The following is a 17,097-nucleotide window of genomic DNA, read 5'->3' as shown; positions in this document are numbered from 1 at the left end:
TTACAAATGTCAGTTTGTGAGAAGATGATCATCTGGTTAGTAATAAATCCTGATCTATCATCACCTGGCTATTTTTAGTAATTAGATCGTGATTACAAAACAGAAATATTTTGATAATTGATAAAGTTACATAAAGACATGAATCCTTTGGCATAAAGCTTCTTGAATTGTCTAAACACTCAGCACAGGGCCTGCAACTATCGGGACACAGACACACCACAGTAAATTGTGACCTTCAGGATTTCTTTGGTTTTAATGTTCTGTTTTCCATTCTCTGTAATACAGTTTTCCTGAAAACAAACAAACAAAACCATATTGCCATTAACAAACAGGTTTCCCAAAGTATCTTTGAAGTTTTATCATCACAAATCATCACAAGCAGTGGCTTTTTTTACTTTGCTGTGTCCCAGCACAAAACCATAGTCTCAGAAAGTGTTCTCTGGCGAGGTGAGGGACAGAATTATTAGCCATTGATGGAGAAGAGGGCATTTCTGTTTGTTAATTGCATAAAAAGCACTAAATCTGTTTCAAGGATCAGGAGAAGGTCAGGATAAGCATATGTGAGTTTATGTTGACAAGGACTACTAATAAATACTAGTAGTTTTGCTATAGTCTTCTGAATATTCATCAAAACAGCTCAAGTTTTTGTATCCATGTGGTGTTACCAGTATACAAGTAGCATAAATGTTGGTAAAATTGACGCTTAGTTGGTAGAATGAGTTTCTCCAGATGTATTGCGTGTAGTTAAGTATGCACATTTAATTATTTGGGCTCTGTAAGAAATACATCTATAGAAGTTTCTTGAAAATTATTCCTTTGTTGTTCTGCCAAGTCAAACAGGTTGTAAGAAAATCTAGACAAATCACTGTAAAGGTTTTACTTTACAAGAAGAAAAAATGGCTTTGATTTTAATAATAAAGAACATTAGCTCCATGTTTTTTGTTGTTGTTTCTTTGTTTTCTCTAACAATATGGTTGATGAGATATGAACCTAGCAGAGATAACAACTTTTAGTTAAGCTTTATCTACCCTACGTGTTGTCTGGCAATCAGCAAAATCACGGTTTTAGTTAATTTGCAGAGCACTTCTGCAAGGCAGTCTGAAGGGGTCACAGTACCCTTATGGGAGCACTGCAACGTACCCAGGATGTCTAAAGAGCCCAGCTCTGAAAAGACGTAGCATTTCTGCCCGGATCTGTGCAGGCAGAGAGTAGGGAGCCTGTAGCCATGCTTCCGGGTAGCCCTGTGTTCTTTCAGCCTCCATTCCTGGACAACAATATTCCCCACACCTCTGGGCCTTTTCTACCTAGTTTTCTGTTGCAGGCTGCTTGTCTTTCATGATAGAGTAGACTGAAGTGCCACCAGTTGTAAACACCCATTCCCTTGACTTTGCAGCAAGAGGCTTGTGACAGCATTCACAGGCAGCCTGGTGGGAAAGGACCGACAACGCAGAAGCTGAGCAATTGCTGTTGAAATGTGCTCCTCACAGATGGCCAGCAAGGCAGGGTTTGCTTCTGCCGCCTTCTGCTAGAAAGAAGCTGACTCGATGACAGTGTTTGAAAGCAAGAGGTCTTTCCTACTCTCCAGATTTGCTGCTGACACTTGCTGAACTTGGCTGGTTTTCTGACTGCCTGGCAGTGACAACACTTCACTTCTGTGTGACAAGGAGAGAACAGGAAGATGAGGGGAGATGCAAATTTTTCTGCTTTCTCCATCTGGTATAATTAAGTCCTCAACAGAAGGATAAAGCAGAGGTTATATATTCTTGATTGTGGACAAATCATATAATTACATGCACCTGTTCCCAGCTTTTGGGCACGCTGTGTTATTGCTGTGCTACTGTTGCATCATTTATATCCCTGGAGTCCATGTCAAAATCTTATCATTTTACTCATTTATTTTGTGCATGACTTACGTGTGATACTTCCTGTATTTGTACAGATTCCAGATGCTACAGAACAGAGACAGATAGAACTGAACACCTGAGAGTCAACCAGCCATCATTCTATCATACTTTTGGGTAATTAGCATGTGTGTATTGATAGATTTAAATACTCCCTGGAAGCCTTTGTATTAAATTTAACTTGGAACTGAGCAATGGAAAATCCCCAAAATGTCAGTTTATCCATAAGTATTGCTATGTTAGGCAAAAGAAGGTATATGTACCAGTTGAGGCTTTTGTGAGAGCATGGTTATAGAACATGCCAGGTACCGTACTTGTCGCGGATGCTGGTGAGTATGGGTGGAAAACATCAGATTTCACAATTATTTTACAAGGCAGACCATCCTACTTCCACAGCTTCCTGATGGACACCTGCTATCCAGCTTTATTTATTTCAATCTACACAGATCTAAATGGTGTATTTTTGTTCTGTTGTTTGTTATCTGAGAAATAAGTCATTTTCATTTTCATTCCTTCTCAATTTTACTAAGCAAAATGGACATTTTATTCTGGGATAGACTAATCCAAAATACTTCATGTTTCAGTTCTTGTAAAAAAAAAAATAAATAAATAAAGACAGGCTATGAGGGCTGCCTTTTTTCATTTCAGAAGCCCTTACTTTAGATGCTTCCAAGACTTTGGAAGAGCCAGCTTCCCTTGTTGCTTGTGGCTGCATGGTTGGTTCCAGCACAACCATGATGTGTTGATGAACCTCCGGCTCATGATGGTTCTGCACTGGGTGATCTTGCTGCTGCTGCTGTGGACACATTTTTCTCTCCATTATTTTCTCTCCTCAAGTTCATGTCATCATCCTTCCTATCTGTCAGGTTCTCCTCCCAGTACTGTACATCTCGTGGGTTATTTTTGTTGGAAGCTCAGGGAACTGACTGTTTTCCCTGTACTCCTCCTGATTGTGCTCCGCTAGGTTTTGAATTTAATTCCCTCTGCTCCCTCCCATATGCCTTCACTTGCAAGCAGATGACAGTATGGTAAATTTCTGTTATTTTCTAAGCCTCTAGGTCACAGATATTACTCAGGGGCCAGTGAGATTCTCTAAGATCAGGGTCATTTCTAAACAGCATAGTCATTTAACGTTTGCAGAAGAGTTTCTTTTACCAAGGGAAAATAATTTAGGCTGACAGGTTCAGAAGATCTAATCATAGGTATTTAAAACAGAACATTGCTACAATTATAAATATGAATAAAATTATCCATGTTCCTATTGGATTTAGGGGGAATCATTGTTTCAGGTTAATAGGCCAAGTACATTTGTTTATCGATGGTCCAAGTTTCTTAGAAATAGAATTGTCCAGTTGTACTGCATGACCCCTCCAGTTTTGAATAAACAAATAGCAATCAAGGTTTGTGCCTTCTCATCCTGCCAGTCCTGCTGCCAGCTTGGAAATGTCAAGACCTCAGGAGATATCATGAAACATTCTATATTGAATTTATATATCTTGAACTGCACTTTAAAAATTACAGTGTTACTTTAAAGCAGAACAGTTCATCACCCTCTCTTTTTTCTCTTTAGTGTTGATTACTGCCATCAGCAACACTGTGCCTGCCAGGGAGATAACATTCAAGTTGAAACTGGATTTCTTGTTTGTAGTGGAGAAAAAAAGCAAACTTCAAATACCAGACTTGCACGCAAAAAGTGCAGGGCACCATGCATTTTGTGCCTTTTAGAAAGTGAAGAAGTGTCTCATGACTTACAAGTATGCTTTACATCCTTTTGAAAGGTGGAAAAGTTCTTCTAGATGATGATTAAAGAAAATTTTAACTGTAGGAATTTGCTCCAGGATGCAAAGCTTGCCTCATAGTGGGGCAGAGCATAAATCGCTGAATTTTGCCTCTTGGTAAATTGTTTGATCATTTGCTGTGCCTGGTCATAACGACGCTTGGTCATAACGTTATTTCTGCCTGTGCCTCGGGCTCTTTCACAAAGATCACTTCTTTCCTTTTCAGAGCAAACAAAAAAGCATGTTCTTATGCTTTCCGTAATGCTCTCTTGATCAAATATGTCAAATAAAATACATCTCTTACCTTCTTGTGAGCTTATGCTTTATTCTGGTTTTATTATCCAATGCTACATTCTGTCAGTATGTGGAATACCAAAAAATATGCGCTCCTTGCCTTGAGAAATGACACTTTAAACATAAGGAATGCTGAAAGAAATCAAAGCAGGGGAAAGATAGAAATGTAACAAGACGGTTTTGTTTTTCAGACCATTTCATTTGTGATTCTTGTCTTTATGTTCTTTATGGATTGGATTCATCTCAGTGAATCAATTTAAAACACAGGAACACTGCCTGTGAATGGGGCTGCACTTGCCTAGAGGAAAGCAGTAGATACCTCCAGAGGGTGATATATGTTTCTAGGTAAGTATCTAAAAGATGTGGTAGGATGGACCCTGTAGGAGTCCCTGTCTTTCTTCCCTGGCTCCAGGAAGCCCAGGTAACTTGTTTAGAGGAGGTTTATTTTTCTATTGGCAAGAAAAATCCCAGGCTCAAATTATTTTATTTCATATCCTAACTTCAAAGAAAAGCATAATTATTTATATACATTTTGTGATACTTTTGTCATTTTCATTGAAGAGAAAAAAATCATATACCCATAGAGGTGTTTATTCAACATATTAATAGGATGGCAGTGTACACCTACACGGACTGGTGCCACATGCTGAAGTGTGACTGGGGCACCAAGGCTGCAGCCTCTGCCCATTCCATTTCCTCACTGGTGGTTGGTGTCTGTGAAATGAAAATATGTCCAAGTGCTTGCAGTTCTTTTCCTTTGTGTGTTAAGGATATTCCTAAGACCTTAGAAATTATAACTTTAAGACTTGTGATGACTTGAAAAATCATGCACCAATGCTGTCTACCCTCCAGCCAGCATGGGACAAGTGAGCATTATAAATCCAGATCCTTTACCATGGGAGAGATTAAAGAAGTGAGATAGAAGTTCCTTAATCCCTGCCTCAAGCATTTTAAAACCTCTTTCTTGTTCAGGGTCCGACATAAATCAAAACACAGGACCAGCAATATTCTGGAAATAAATCTTCCTTCGTATTTACTTCTCACATAACTTCTCTGCAACAAAATCTGAATTCCCTACCAAATGTGCTGATAAAATGTCAACCATTCTATAATTTAGTAGCATCACAATAACAATGCTTTTTTCAGTTATGTGTCATTCTTTCAGAATGCATTTGAGATACTGCTTACAGATAAAAAGTAGAATTATTATCTTAATTTATCACTTAGTCTTTTTTTTTAATTATCAAAAAATAAATAATAATCATTATAATACGGAGAAATTTGAATAAGTAGTTGGTCAGGTATGAATACAAACAAAATTCAGATTAAATTGGCCTGAAAAAAGTCTCCCACAACTAATTTTCGCGTGCACTTGTAGAAGATAATTTCCAAAAATGTAAGTGTATGCATTATTTCTGCTAGAGTGAGTTCTCACAGTAATAGCAGAGGACACAACACTGAACACTACATTATGATCATCCATCTGTTTATTGTTTGCTTATTTGTTTTTCTAAAAGGATAGGAGCTATCAAAAGAAAAGCAGCATTTAGCTTATGATGTATTTTGCACATTTAGAAAACTTTCTGTTTGAGGTTGTGATGCTTTACAGACAGCCAAGAACTAGGCTTTGCAGGCAGACGGAGAAAGACTAATAACAAGTAGATCAAAATCAAAAATATGTCTCCAAGGTGATATACTGTTCTGAAAATTGAAATCAAAGTGCTACGAGTTTGACAGAGCCACCCACAAATGGCCGCTGCTTGAGCACGAGTGGGTGTGCGCCATCTTGGAGCTGCTCCCTTGCAGTGCTTCTCAAGATGGCGGTGTAGGCCCTGCACCACGCTGCAGGTGCTTGCGGGTGAGGGTACAGGCAAAACCATCTGCTGAAAGTCAGCACTGAGGCTGTACTCAAGTTGTCGTGGTGTCTTTAGCTTTTGGTCAGGAAAAAAAGAGGGAAGTAATGTTCATGCATTGACCCAGAGTTTGAGATAACTTGAAGCTGACTTGTTACATCCACATGGGCTTTAGTTACAGCTTTTGAACAGGCGTATTTGCAGCCACCCCAAAGCCCAAACCCTGCTCTTTTGTCACTTTGCACCCCTGCTGTGAGGAGGACTTGTTTTCAATCTGCGCTCAGTTAAACCAGTACCACTGGACTTCTGATGCTAAGTAGTGGTGAAGGCTTCAAGATGTGGCTAACAACCATTAAAGTTGTTTTTTAAGAATCCTTATCTTCCACTGAAGTTGTAAGAACCTTTTCTGCCTGTCACAATATTCTTTCACTGCACATACTTGCTAATGCCAGAAGCCCCATCAGAGTGACTTCACAAATCACCCCCTTGGCAGGTTGCAGGCCAAGTCTCATTCTCACCTACACCTTGGTGCCTCAGGGGACACGCGATCTTGTTCAGCTGAAGTGCACAGGTATGCCTTTACTTGCTTCTTGCATTCTGTGCAGTTCACTTCCAGCTGAAGCACTCGGCTGCTTGAAATACAGGTAAGACATCTCCAGTATTTAATTTTCCTGCTAAGTGTAAAACTGAAGTGTGTTGGAGTTTTGCTGGTCTTTGTCTGCTAAAGTGAGTCACGTTTAAAGAATATCATTGGTATGGAGTGTGAATGGGACATGTAATTACAAAGATATGTAGATCACTCCTGATTGCTGAAACAGCCACACAGACATGTCTGTTCTCTCATGTACTGATTGAAGTTGTGTGAACCAAGCCTATGCGGAGCCTGTAAAATCTGAAATACTTGGAATGCCTTTGCTTATGTGAACAGTTGCTCTGTTCTGACACAGTGGGGTATTTTGTCTAAGACAATTTGGGGTGACACATGGGGATGCCAGCAGCCAGAGTGGCATCAGAACATGTTGATTCCATCAGTGCCTACAGATGGAGAAAGAGGTGGGAGACACAAAAGTGAAGTCAGGCTGTGGTTTGGAAGCTCTGTATGGTGGAAGGATGCTGGGCCATATTTTCCATCCATTTCTGCCTTTTTTTTTCCAATAGAGTTCTTGTTTTAGCAAATCACACCTTCCTCTGCAAGAATGTTAGTAGGAAGGATGCGAAGTAAAAGCCACAGCAATCCTACCATGGGTTCTGAGGTCTCCTCCAAACAAGTCTTTTGTGCTGATAATAACTTTATCTATTCTTCTTCACTGCATTTAAATATTTGGTTATACTTGTATCTCTAATGAGACCAAAATCTGTATCACTTGACTTAAGGCATTATTCAGTAGCATCTATGTTAGGATTTCTGGCTTTGTTTGAAGTCAATGCAAAGAAACAAGAACTTAGAGAGAAGGAGTTAGATCTCTGCAAATAGCTCTGTTGAATCTAATTAGGATTAAATAGTTTATATTTGAATACCACAGAAGTTTTGATGATAACATTTAATTTCTATTTTAAACTGTATATATATGTTTTATGGTCTTTTGCAAAAGTACATGTGAGGTATCCCTCTGCTTTGATCCCATTCTGAAAAAAAACCGTCACGAGAATTTTCCACCAGAACAAAGTCAAGACCAGTATTTGTTTTTAATCTTGGTGTTTTTACTGTGGTTCCATCCCTTTGCTGAAAGACAGCTCCATGAAAACCCACGCACAAGGCGTGCCCTGGGGCAGATGAGCATTGTGTGACATTGGCTCTTCTCTTCCAGCCAGATCAGCCTGACTCCATGCAGAGACATAAGGCTTGTCTGGCCCTTCTGTTGCACCTCAGTAAGTATATACAGTTATTTGGGCCAATTTTGAAATACTATCATGTCATTTATATGTTTCTCCAAGACTTCCAGGGTGCTTCATTTGTCTACACAATTAAAATGCATGAGACTGTGAGTCCTTGTTCCTTATGCTCCTGCTTAGGAGTTCTGAGTGATGTGCAACCATTAAATACAAACAAAAGGTGTGTGTTGTGATTAAGCCTGAATCAGCTCCTGAAAGGGGCATCCAGTATCTGCTGATTGCTAATACATGGTGAACCTGGATAAATAAATAAGGGCGGATTAACCAAACATATGTGTTGCTTTATATTTAGAAGTCAAGTTTCATTCAGTGCTTGAAGTATAGCCTGAGCTATGAACTCAAATCTGTCCGTTGCAGTACTTTGTAGAAATATTCACAGTAAAAAAAAAAAAAAAAAAAAAGTAAATTTATTTAGTGCTGTATTTGCATTACTGTTTTTCGTGCTCCTATGGGATCTTCATTATTGATCGTTTGTTTTTTTTTTTTTTAACTGTACTTTTTATAACAAGTTGAGCCAAGTAAAACTGAGCTAGATGAAGCCTCCGAGGTACCCATTCCTGTTAAGGGTTTCAGGATAGAACTTGTTTAAAAGGACAAACCCTGTAAGGGAACTCTTGACATATTGGAAAGAAATAGTTAAAGTAGCTTCAGGCAAAATAAACCAAAAAAATCACACAAATATGTACAGAAGTTCAAATTATTCTGTTCAATTATTAATGACCATTCCATGTTTTGAATTGAAGGTGCTGGGACCAGAGCAGGATGTTCATTGCAAATCATCAGAAAATCATAGGCACCTCTGACTTTATACCTGGCCTTGGTTTCATCAGTACAACTTTGAGAACTCAGCACAAACCAGCAGAATGAATTAGAATCTGGCTCTGCTCACAGTCAGTTGTAATGCCTGTGATTCTGCTGCAGCAGCACTGACTCTGGGTATGGGATGGGATGCTATTGCTGCTAGCAGATTGGCATCTTTGATGGACAGCAAAATGCTGAGAATATGATTTAGCGTACATTTGCAATATGCTAGCTCTGTTTTTTTAATGATTTAGCAGCAGGTGTGTTCATGAGCCAAGCTCTTCCAGATTCTATCAGGTGATATGATTAAGGACAGGAGAACAGACAAAGGACAATTTACTTTTCTGCTGATGTTAGAACATCACTGATTTTCTGTGGAGAGCATTGCTGAATATGTGAACCAGTTTAATCTTTTGCTGATCTTCTTCTGCACGCAGTGCTGGTGGGACTCCGGCAGGCACAGGATGACTGCAGGGCTGGGTCCTGCCACCCGGCCGTTGGGGACCTCCTCCTGGGTCGCAGCAAGCAACTAGTGGCCTCTTCAACCTGTGGAATGAACAGCCCCCAGAAGTACTGCATTATAGGCTACCTTGAGGTTGGTTTGCTTTTTATTCGTAATAAACGAAACTCTCCAGGCTAGCAATGTTCTTTTCTGTAAAAGGAAGCTGCCCAGACTGGGAAACTTCTCCTGGTCTTGTCTGAATAATTATCAGATAGCATGAAAGAAGCCTGGTGGAAGGCTGCACCTCGTTGCAGCACATAAGGAGGATTTGGCAAAAACAGCAAACAGCCTTCAGTGATGCACAGCTTCTCCAGAGTGAGAAACATCCATGAGATGCAAATGAGCACAAGGATATCTGAGGGAGCTTTACTTTGCCAGTCTTTCCCCGCTCAGAGATGAAGACCACAGCTGGCGTGTTGTGTGCGCTTAGCAGGATGGGCACAGTCTTTGACATGCCTTTGCTGGGGGACATGTGCCATACAGTGGTGAGACTTAAAGCAGCCTGTTAAGAGATTCATGCCATGTCCTCACATGTCACTTGATGTGAAATAAAACCAGTGCTGATGAAAACAGAAAAGCCACATCTGAGGGAGAAACCACAGTCTTTGGCCATCTAGGTGGATAGGCAGACACGAAATATGGGCAATCAAACAGATCCCTCCTGGGGAAGCACCTGTGGGGAACCTATGTGTCCATCAGGTGTTTGGAACCAGTGGCCAGCAGAAATGGACTTCCTCTGCTTGGCCCTGCTGAGCCAACATATCCTCTCAAGCAGGAATATTTTTACTACGCACCATATGCAGGGTGAAGAGGAAGTTAATAAAGTATCATTTCATTTATAAGCAATCAAAAATATTTAGTTTATTACCTTCTGGCAAAATGCTGTGAAATATTTACAAAGTAAAGCTCTGCCATACTGAGATGACACTGAACACTGCTCCCAGTTACTCACTGCAACTGCATTTTTCTGCAAAATGTAAACAGTTCTTTCCACTTCTGAAAGCTCTTTTGAGCTTCTCTTCACCTTTTGCAGTTTTTCCCCAGGTTGTTTGAACAAAGGAATTCTGGGCACTCTGTGGCTGTGCTCTGAGCCTTGGCTCAGCTTGGTAGCCCAGCACAAAGAGTCATCTCACTTCTGGCTGGAGGACTTCCTTCTTTTTCTTTTTAAGATGAGATCAAAGAGTGATAAAAAATTGATCTTTTCACTTGCCTGTACTTATCCTTTGAATTATGTAAATACAGACTCAAGAAAAAGAACAGCTGTTCCTGCAATAATCCCTGTGATTTACTGCTGCCTCAACATATCTTGACCCCCAGTGACTGCCTTCTGAAGGCGATGCAAGTTACGAGCCCTGCTGCTTCCCAAAGCTGAATTATGCTCTGGCAGTGTGACTTGTTGTACCAGCTCTCCTTCTATGTATCTGCTACCTGAAGTATGTTACAGAATTCCACTGAAATCAGTACTTCCCACCAGTACTCCTGGAGGCAAGCCAGGAAGCTTTGCATTCTTCCTCCCCACATTCCCCTTCTGATGACCTGTGTCATGACAAGGGAACTGTGGCAGGAACAAACCTGGTGTATGAAGGTTTGCCAGTCAATGTGGCAAACTGCCAGAAGCCCAGACTTGTTTGGAATGTTTTAATGAAAATTCAGATTGAAAAAATCAGAGTTCAACTTCTGTGCATTTGAAAAGAAGCACTTTTGAGAACTGCGCCTTATTTAGAATAATGCCTCTACTTGTTTCTAAGTGTAGGTTAAATGGGTTTTAGCCCTGTAATTGGGCTTGCTACTTACACGTGTTTGGAAAGGAAAAGTACTTCATGCTGCGGAGTGTGCTTCAAGGGCAGATGGGATCTGGCAGATGTGCCTATAAGGACGTGCATGTGCTTGTCATTTGGGGCACAAAGAGATTTTCATGGTGCAACCTTAAACATAAATGAAACAAATGTCACATAGTGTGTCTGTGTACACCAGAGCATGGGTGTACACAGTACCAAATGCTGAGATAACCGGAGCGCTCATTATTGAAGCTTGGTGAAGTGAGATGAGTGGTTTTTGTGCTTCTGCCTTGTCTTACAAGTTGTAACTTCATCATTTATAGAATCATAGAACCACAAGGTTGGAAACGACCTGTAAGACCATCTGGTCCAACCGTCTTCTCATCGCCACTGCTACCACAAGCACTAAACCACATCTCGCAGCTCCTCATCCAGGCGCCTCTTGAACACTGCCAGGGACGGCGACTCCACCACCTCCCTGGGCAGCCATTCCAGTGCCTGACCACTCTCTGAGAGAAAGAGTTTTTCCTCATGTCCAACCTGAACTCCTCTGATACAACTTGTGGCCATTTCCTCAGGTCCTGTTTGTTGCCTGGAAGAAAAGGCCAAACCCCTCCTCACCACAGCCTCCCTTCAGGAGGTTGTAGAGAGCAATGAGGTCTCCCCCGAGCCTCCTCTTCTCCAGACTGAACAATCCCAGCTCCCTCAGCCGCTCCTCATAAGACTTGTGCTCCAGACCCCTCACCAGTTTCATTGCCCTTCTCTGGACACGTTCCAGGGCCTCAATGTCTTTCCTGTAGTGAGGGGCCCAAAACTGAACACAGTACTCGAGGTACTGAGTACAGTGCTGAGTACAGGGGGACGATCACCTCCCTGCTCCTGCTGGCCACACGATTTCTAATGCAGGCCAGGATGCCGTTGGCCCTCTTGGCCACCTGGGCACACTGTCAGCTCATGTTCAGCCGAGCATCAACCAACACCCCCAGGTCCCTTTCCTCTTCACAATCATCCAGCCACTCATCCCCAAGCCTATAACACTGTAAGGGGTTGTTGTGGCCAAATCACAAACAATCCTCTCCCCTGCTCCAGTTCTGCTCACAGAACTGCCTTCTGTTTTCAGCCAACCCATCAGCTTTGGACAAAGTGCTGGACTGGTACCTCCTGATTCCCCACTTTGGGTGCTGCTGACATCCCAGTTCTCCACTCCGCCCACAGAAGGCACTGGTTGTGTTGGTGGTATCAACCCAGATCTTTCACATTTTGTCTGGACCCAGCCTTCCCTTCCACCTGTACAACAGCATCTGTCTGCTGCTCCTGGCCAATGTGCAAAAGAAAGAGAAAAATACAGACAAATGATGTAGGGAATGTTCCCCTTGAAGGCCCCCTTAGGCCTTAAGGAGACAGTCTTCCCCTGCAATGCCTCTGCTGCCTGACTCCAGGCCAGAGCCTGCACACACACAAATACACATCTACCAAATCTTTCGAGAAGAGACCAAACTCATCTTTTATTCTGCTCTTTTTGTTTTCTAGGCTGACCAGAAGTGCTTTGTCTGTGATTCTAGGTATCCATATAATACCTATACACAACGCAACAGCCACATGATTGAAAACGTTATCACTACTTTTGAGCCAGATAGGAAAAAAAAGTGGTGGCAGTCAGAAAACGGTAAGTTTCCTTGACAGAATGTTGCTGCTTGTGGATAGATTTACTTCTGTAATTATTCACTACTTGGCCTTCATAATGAATGAACAAAGCCTCACATACTCCTTGAGTTAGCAATACTGCAGGACTTTAACCTATTCCTCTGTAAAAATGTTGGACTTTAGAAATTCTGTTTTTCTACAGACAAATTTTAAGCACAGTGTCTTCCAAGAGCTGAGTGGAAGACCTGCAGCACTGTTTTGTTATATGCAGTGGGTGTACATTATTCAAGGGTACCTGCTTTTCACGGAGATGTAGTTTGTTGCACAAGGTATGTTTGCCTCCAGATGTGTAAGGACAGAGTAGTACCCAACTAGAAATTCCTAAGCCCTATTGTTTCCTGGCATATAGCAAGGCACTATCACCAGTTTGGGGCCCCACTGTCAGTAGAGCAGTGGGCCAGTTGTGAGAGGATCCCTTCTAGCTCTCCCCACCTTTCCTTTGAGATGAAGTCTCCTGATCTGATAATTCTGCTCATGATGAACTCTGTCCGTATAGAAGGATTTAACAGATCTATTTTGTGTGAATACCCCATATTTTTGTAAGTTTGTGTTTCTGTCAGAAACAAAGAAACTCACTGGATGACTTTTAAAAAATTCACATGGTTACAGGAAGACATACACCCAGAACCTTGCCATCACCATCTCTTGCCATCTGAATGCTGAATGACCTTCAGCCATTTCACACAGCTCCAACTTCCAGTACTCCAAGTCTCACTGCACGCACAGTCCCAGAGGGAGCTGACTTGGTCTCCCAGGATGCCTTAGGGAGCCTGGTTGCTTTGGCTGGAAAAGGCATCTGTGAATTCCCCAAGGAAGACTGCCTTAGCAGCCCCTCCAGTGTGTGATTTGTGCTCTTCACTTCATTTTCATTCTTTTTCAGGCGTTGACCATGTCAGTATTAGACTGGACCTAGAAACTTTATTCCAGTTCAGCCATCTCATCCTGACCTTTAAGGTATTATATGCACATCTTTTTTGTAATTTTATACACTAATACTTTAACCACAGGAATAAATTGCTTAGGGAAGCAGTGAAAGCACCATCCTCAGAGGTTTGTAAGAACTGGTTAGATAAACACCTGTCAAGTATGGTTAAGCTGTAGATGATCCTGCCTTAGGGAAAGTAGTAGACTGAGTAGCTTCTCATTCATGTGCATTCCTGTTTATTTTCTATAAATCTGATAATTAAATCTGAAAAATAAACTATGAAATTAAGTGCAAATACTTTTGACATTTCTATGTGAGATGGTTCTTTCAAGTTTAATTCTGTCTTCTTGAGTATACCCATTGTGATCCACTTAGATGACTACAATTTTTTTATTTTTTTATTTTTGTTTTTTAACAAAATTCCTGTATTGTTATAGTGGATTTCCTTACTTAAAAATGATCTACTTATAAAATAATCTCCTGCGCAGCCTGATCTGGTAGGTGGTAATTCTGCCTACAGCAAGGGGTTGGAACTAGATCAGGTCCCCTCCAAGCTAAGCCATTCTATGATGTTATGATTCCATATGGAAGATTGCCCTTCTCTTCTCCTGAGGGGGTTGAGATGAGGCAAATGGCTTCTTCAGTCGCATGCAAATAGTACAGTGTGTCTGCAGGCTCTCAAACATAGAAATATAGTTGGCAGCTCTTGGCATCCCCAAACAGGACTGTCAACACAACTATCCTCAAGATCAGTGCCTCACAGAATCACAGAATGGCCAGGGTTGGAAGGGATCTCAAGGATCATGAATCTCCAACCCCCGTGCCACATGCAGGGCCACCAACCTCCCCATTCAATACTAGACCAGGCTGCCCAGGACCCCATCCAACCTGGCCTTGAACATCTCCAGGGATGGAGCATCCACAACCTCTCTGGGCAGTCTGTTCCAGCCCCTCACCACTCTCTCTGTAAAGAATTTCCCCCTGACATCCAACCTAAATCTCCCCTCCCTCATTAAGGAATTCTTGAAATAATGTTTCTTGCAGACATTTCGGCCCGCAGCAATGCTGGTTGAGCGCTCCATCGACTTTGGTCAGACCTGGAAAGCGTTTAGATATTTTGCACAGGACTGTGCAGCTTCTTTTCCCAACATCTCTTCTGGTCCATCAAAGGGTGTGGGAGACGTCATTTGTGATTCAAGATATTCAGACATTGAGCCCTCCACTGAAGGCGAGGTACTGCCAAGAGTCGCTGACTGAGATCATGCATGGCTAGCATTCAGGAGCAGAGGGTCTTGCTTTTACGTCTGTCATATTTACTTACAGAGATCCTGAGTTATGAAGTGCTGTTGACTTTTCAGGTGTAAGAGGGAAAATCACAGCATTTTACCCTCAGTTCCATATCCAAATGAACTCATAAAACAATAGGCAAAAAGCCTTCTAGTGCTCTTTCCTGTTTTCCCATGAAAACATGTTCACATGAAAGCCATTCCTTATAACAGCTCTTGATTCCCTGTCAACCTCTGCCACTGAAGGGCTTTTTGCCAGCCAAAGCCAGGCTGAAAATGGGAGAGAACTTGCTGAACTGGGGCCAAGACTTTGGTTTTAATTTGATGGGATCAGTAAAGTGACATCAATAACTAATAGATCTCAGGTAGTAGAATTTATATGCAAAAAGAATATCTTCCATGACTTACAGAGCTGTTTTAATCTAACTTGCAGGTTGTCTTAAAAGCTTTGGATCCTAGCTTTGAAATAGAAAACCCATATGTGCCATATATCCAAGGTAAGAATAATGCAAGTTTTCACCAGTGATACTTTGCGGATGTTGCTTACTTTGCACACCGAGAGGAGCAAAAGCTCGACTGGTGTTAATAATGATGTTGAAAAATATGTACCAAAGGATCATAGGAAGACATCTGTACTAATAAATTTTAAAAGGGCCAATCCTGTCCCCTAGCCCTACAAACAAATGACCCAGCTCTGTACAGCCCATCCATGTAGCTAAACTATTTTTCTTTCTAGGACCAGATGGCCTAATCCTCCCTGCCACTTACTTGGGTGTCTCTCATGGGCTCATGAGGCACTGGCTGAGGAAGCATTGCTTAGCCAGACCAGGGCTGTACCAGGAAGCTGTCTGCCAGGAGCAAGTCATTTGTCCAGGCCCATATCAGACCATTTTAACAATTTCTTCAGTGTGGGGGATTTACCGAATGTTTCATGCAATCTGTAAATTTGACCCTCTTCATTTTCAAGTCATCTTGGGCTCCTGATTTCTTTTCTTTCTTTCCAGAGCTCATTACAATGACAAACCTAAGGATCAATTTTACCAAACTCCATACCCTCGGGGATGCTCTCCTTGGAAGAAGGCAAGGTGATCCCCTTGAGAAGTACTACTATGCTGTCTACGAGATGGTTGTGCGGGGCAACTGCTTTTGCAATGGCCATGCCAGCCACTGTGACCCCATACAGAATCTGCGGGGTGACGTCTTTCATCAGCCTGGCATGGTGCGTCATTAATGCTATTAAGTCCTTGCCTGGTGTTTTGTTGGAAGGAAGGAATGGAGGAAAGGAGAGAGGAAGGGATGGAAAGATAGAGGGAGGGAGAGGAAGGAAGGTCTCTGATGACATTTGGATTAACCATTTGCAACCCCAGTGTTTTGATACAACTTCTTCCTTCAAACTCTGGGCCAGATTTCTCAGAAGCTTTGTCTTTGTTGGCATCAGTGTGGTATTTCACAAGCAACTGGGATGTGACATGTTGATAGCAGCAGCAAAATACCAGAGCTGTAATGGTGCAAATATAATGCAGTAAGCAGCCTGTGCTGTGTGCAGACTTGACTGGCTGCTTGTTGGATGAATTCCATGCTCCAGCTGGGCTCAGGGGCTCTGCAGCAGGGACAAAGACAATGGCAAAAAGAATGGCCAATAATGCAAGGCTAACCCATGAAAAATTGATTATTAAAAAAATTCAGAGAGATTATTTCAAATTCTTTACTTGTGGGATAAAGAGATCAGATTTTTTTCTTTGGGAAATATGTTTCTCGGAATTGACACATGTAGGGAGAGAGAGCTAGAAATAAAAAATGTTGAAGTCTCCACTGGTGTCTCTAGAAGTACTTTTTTTTTCCTAAATGTTGCCCAGCAGCTTTAAAACTATTGGGTTAAAGTTTGTAGGCATTCTCCAAACTTTTCCTCAAATAAATGAGCATTTTGTCAGCTGAGGGAGCCAAAGAGCTTTGAATTTCGCCAATCTTGCTGGTGTACCTCAAGCAGATTACTATTGACTATATTTGCAGATAAGACATTTTATAATAGCATAAGCAACTCAGTAGGGGTTATAGCTCTTCTTATGAATACAGATGTAGTACCTGAAAGGATATAACTTGATTTAGGAGTCCTAATGAAATCTAGTGGCTGTTCTGTAGCATTGAGACTTACAGTAGTAGTGGAAGAAAAAGTCACTTTAAATCTTAATGGAGGCAACAGAGCCATCAGGAACAGATTACACCAGCAGACATACAGAAAACATTATTTTGATCCACATCTGTTTCAGTTGGGAGATGAAAGGATGCCTTTATGTTTTCCTTCCATAAAACTGAAAAGAATCTCCTCTCCTCTCCTCTCCTCTCCTCTCCTCTCCTCTCCTCTCCTCTCCTCTCCTCTCCTCT

General features: G+C 41.7%; 1 protein-coding gene across 1 annotated transcript in view; it reads left to right on the top strand.

Annotated features, from left to right (window-relative positions):
* The first annotated feature begins 7,652 nt into the window (after positions 1-7,652).
* Positions 7,653-17,097, top strand: part of LAMB4 (laminin subunit beta 4) — a 44,038-nt gene continuing 34,593 nt past the window's right edge. Inside the window, exons 1-7 of the mRNA XM_042815389.1 lie at positions 7,653-7,695; positions 8,958-9,115; positions 12,331-12,466; positions 13,385-13,458; positions 14,474-14,662; positions 15,149-15,212; positions 15,720-15,934. Of these exons, the coding sequence (XP_042671323.1) occupies positions 7,653-7,695; positions 8,958-9,115; positions 12,331-12,466; positions 13,385-13,458; positions 14,474-14,662; positions 15,149-15,212; positions 15,720-15,934 (879 nt within the window). The remainder of the gene's footprint in view (positions 7,696-8,957; positions 9,116-12,330; positions 12,467-13,384; positions 13,459-14,473; positions 14,663-15,148; positions 15,213-15,719; positions 15,935-17,097) is intronic.

The sequence above is a fragment of the Centrocercus urophasianus genome, unplaced genomic scaffold (assembly GCF_019232065.1).
Source record: "Centrocercus urophasianus isolate 14NV4802_14NV808 unplaced genomic scaffold, USGS_Curo_1.0 seq_15, whole genome shotgun sequence".
In the NCBI taxonomy this organism is placed as follows: domain Eukaryota; kingdom Metazoa; phylum Chordata; class Aves; order Galliformes; family Phasianidae; genus Centrocercus; species Centrocercus urophasianus.
Note: the sequence above shows the minus strand (reverse complement) of the source record. Positions and strands in the feature narration are given on the sequence as shown.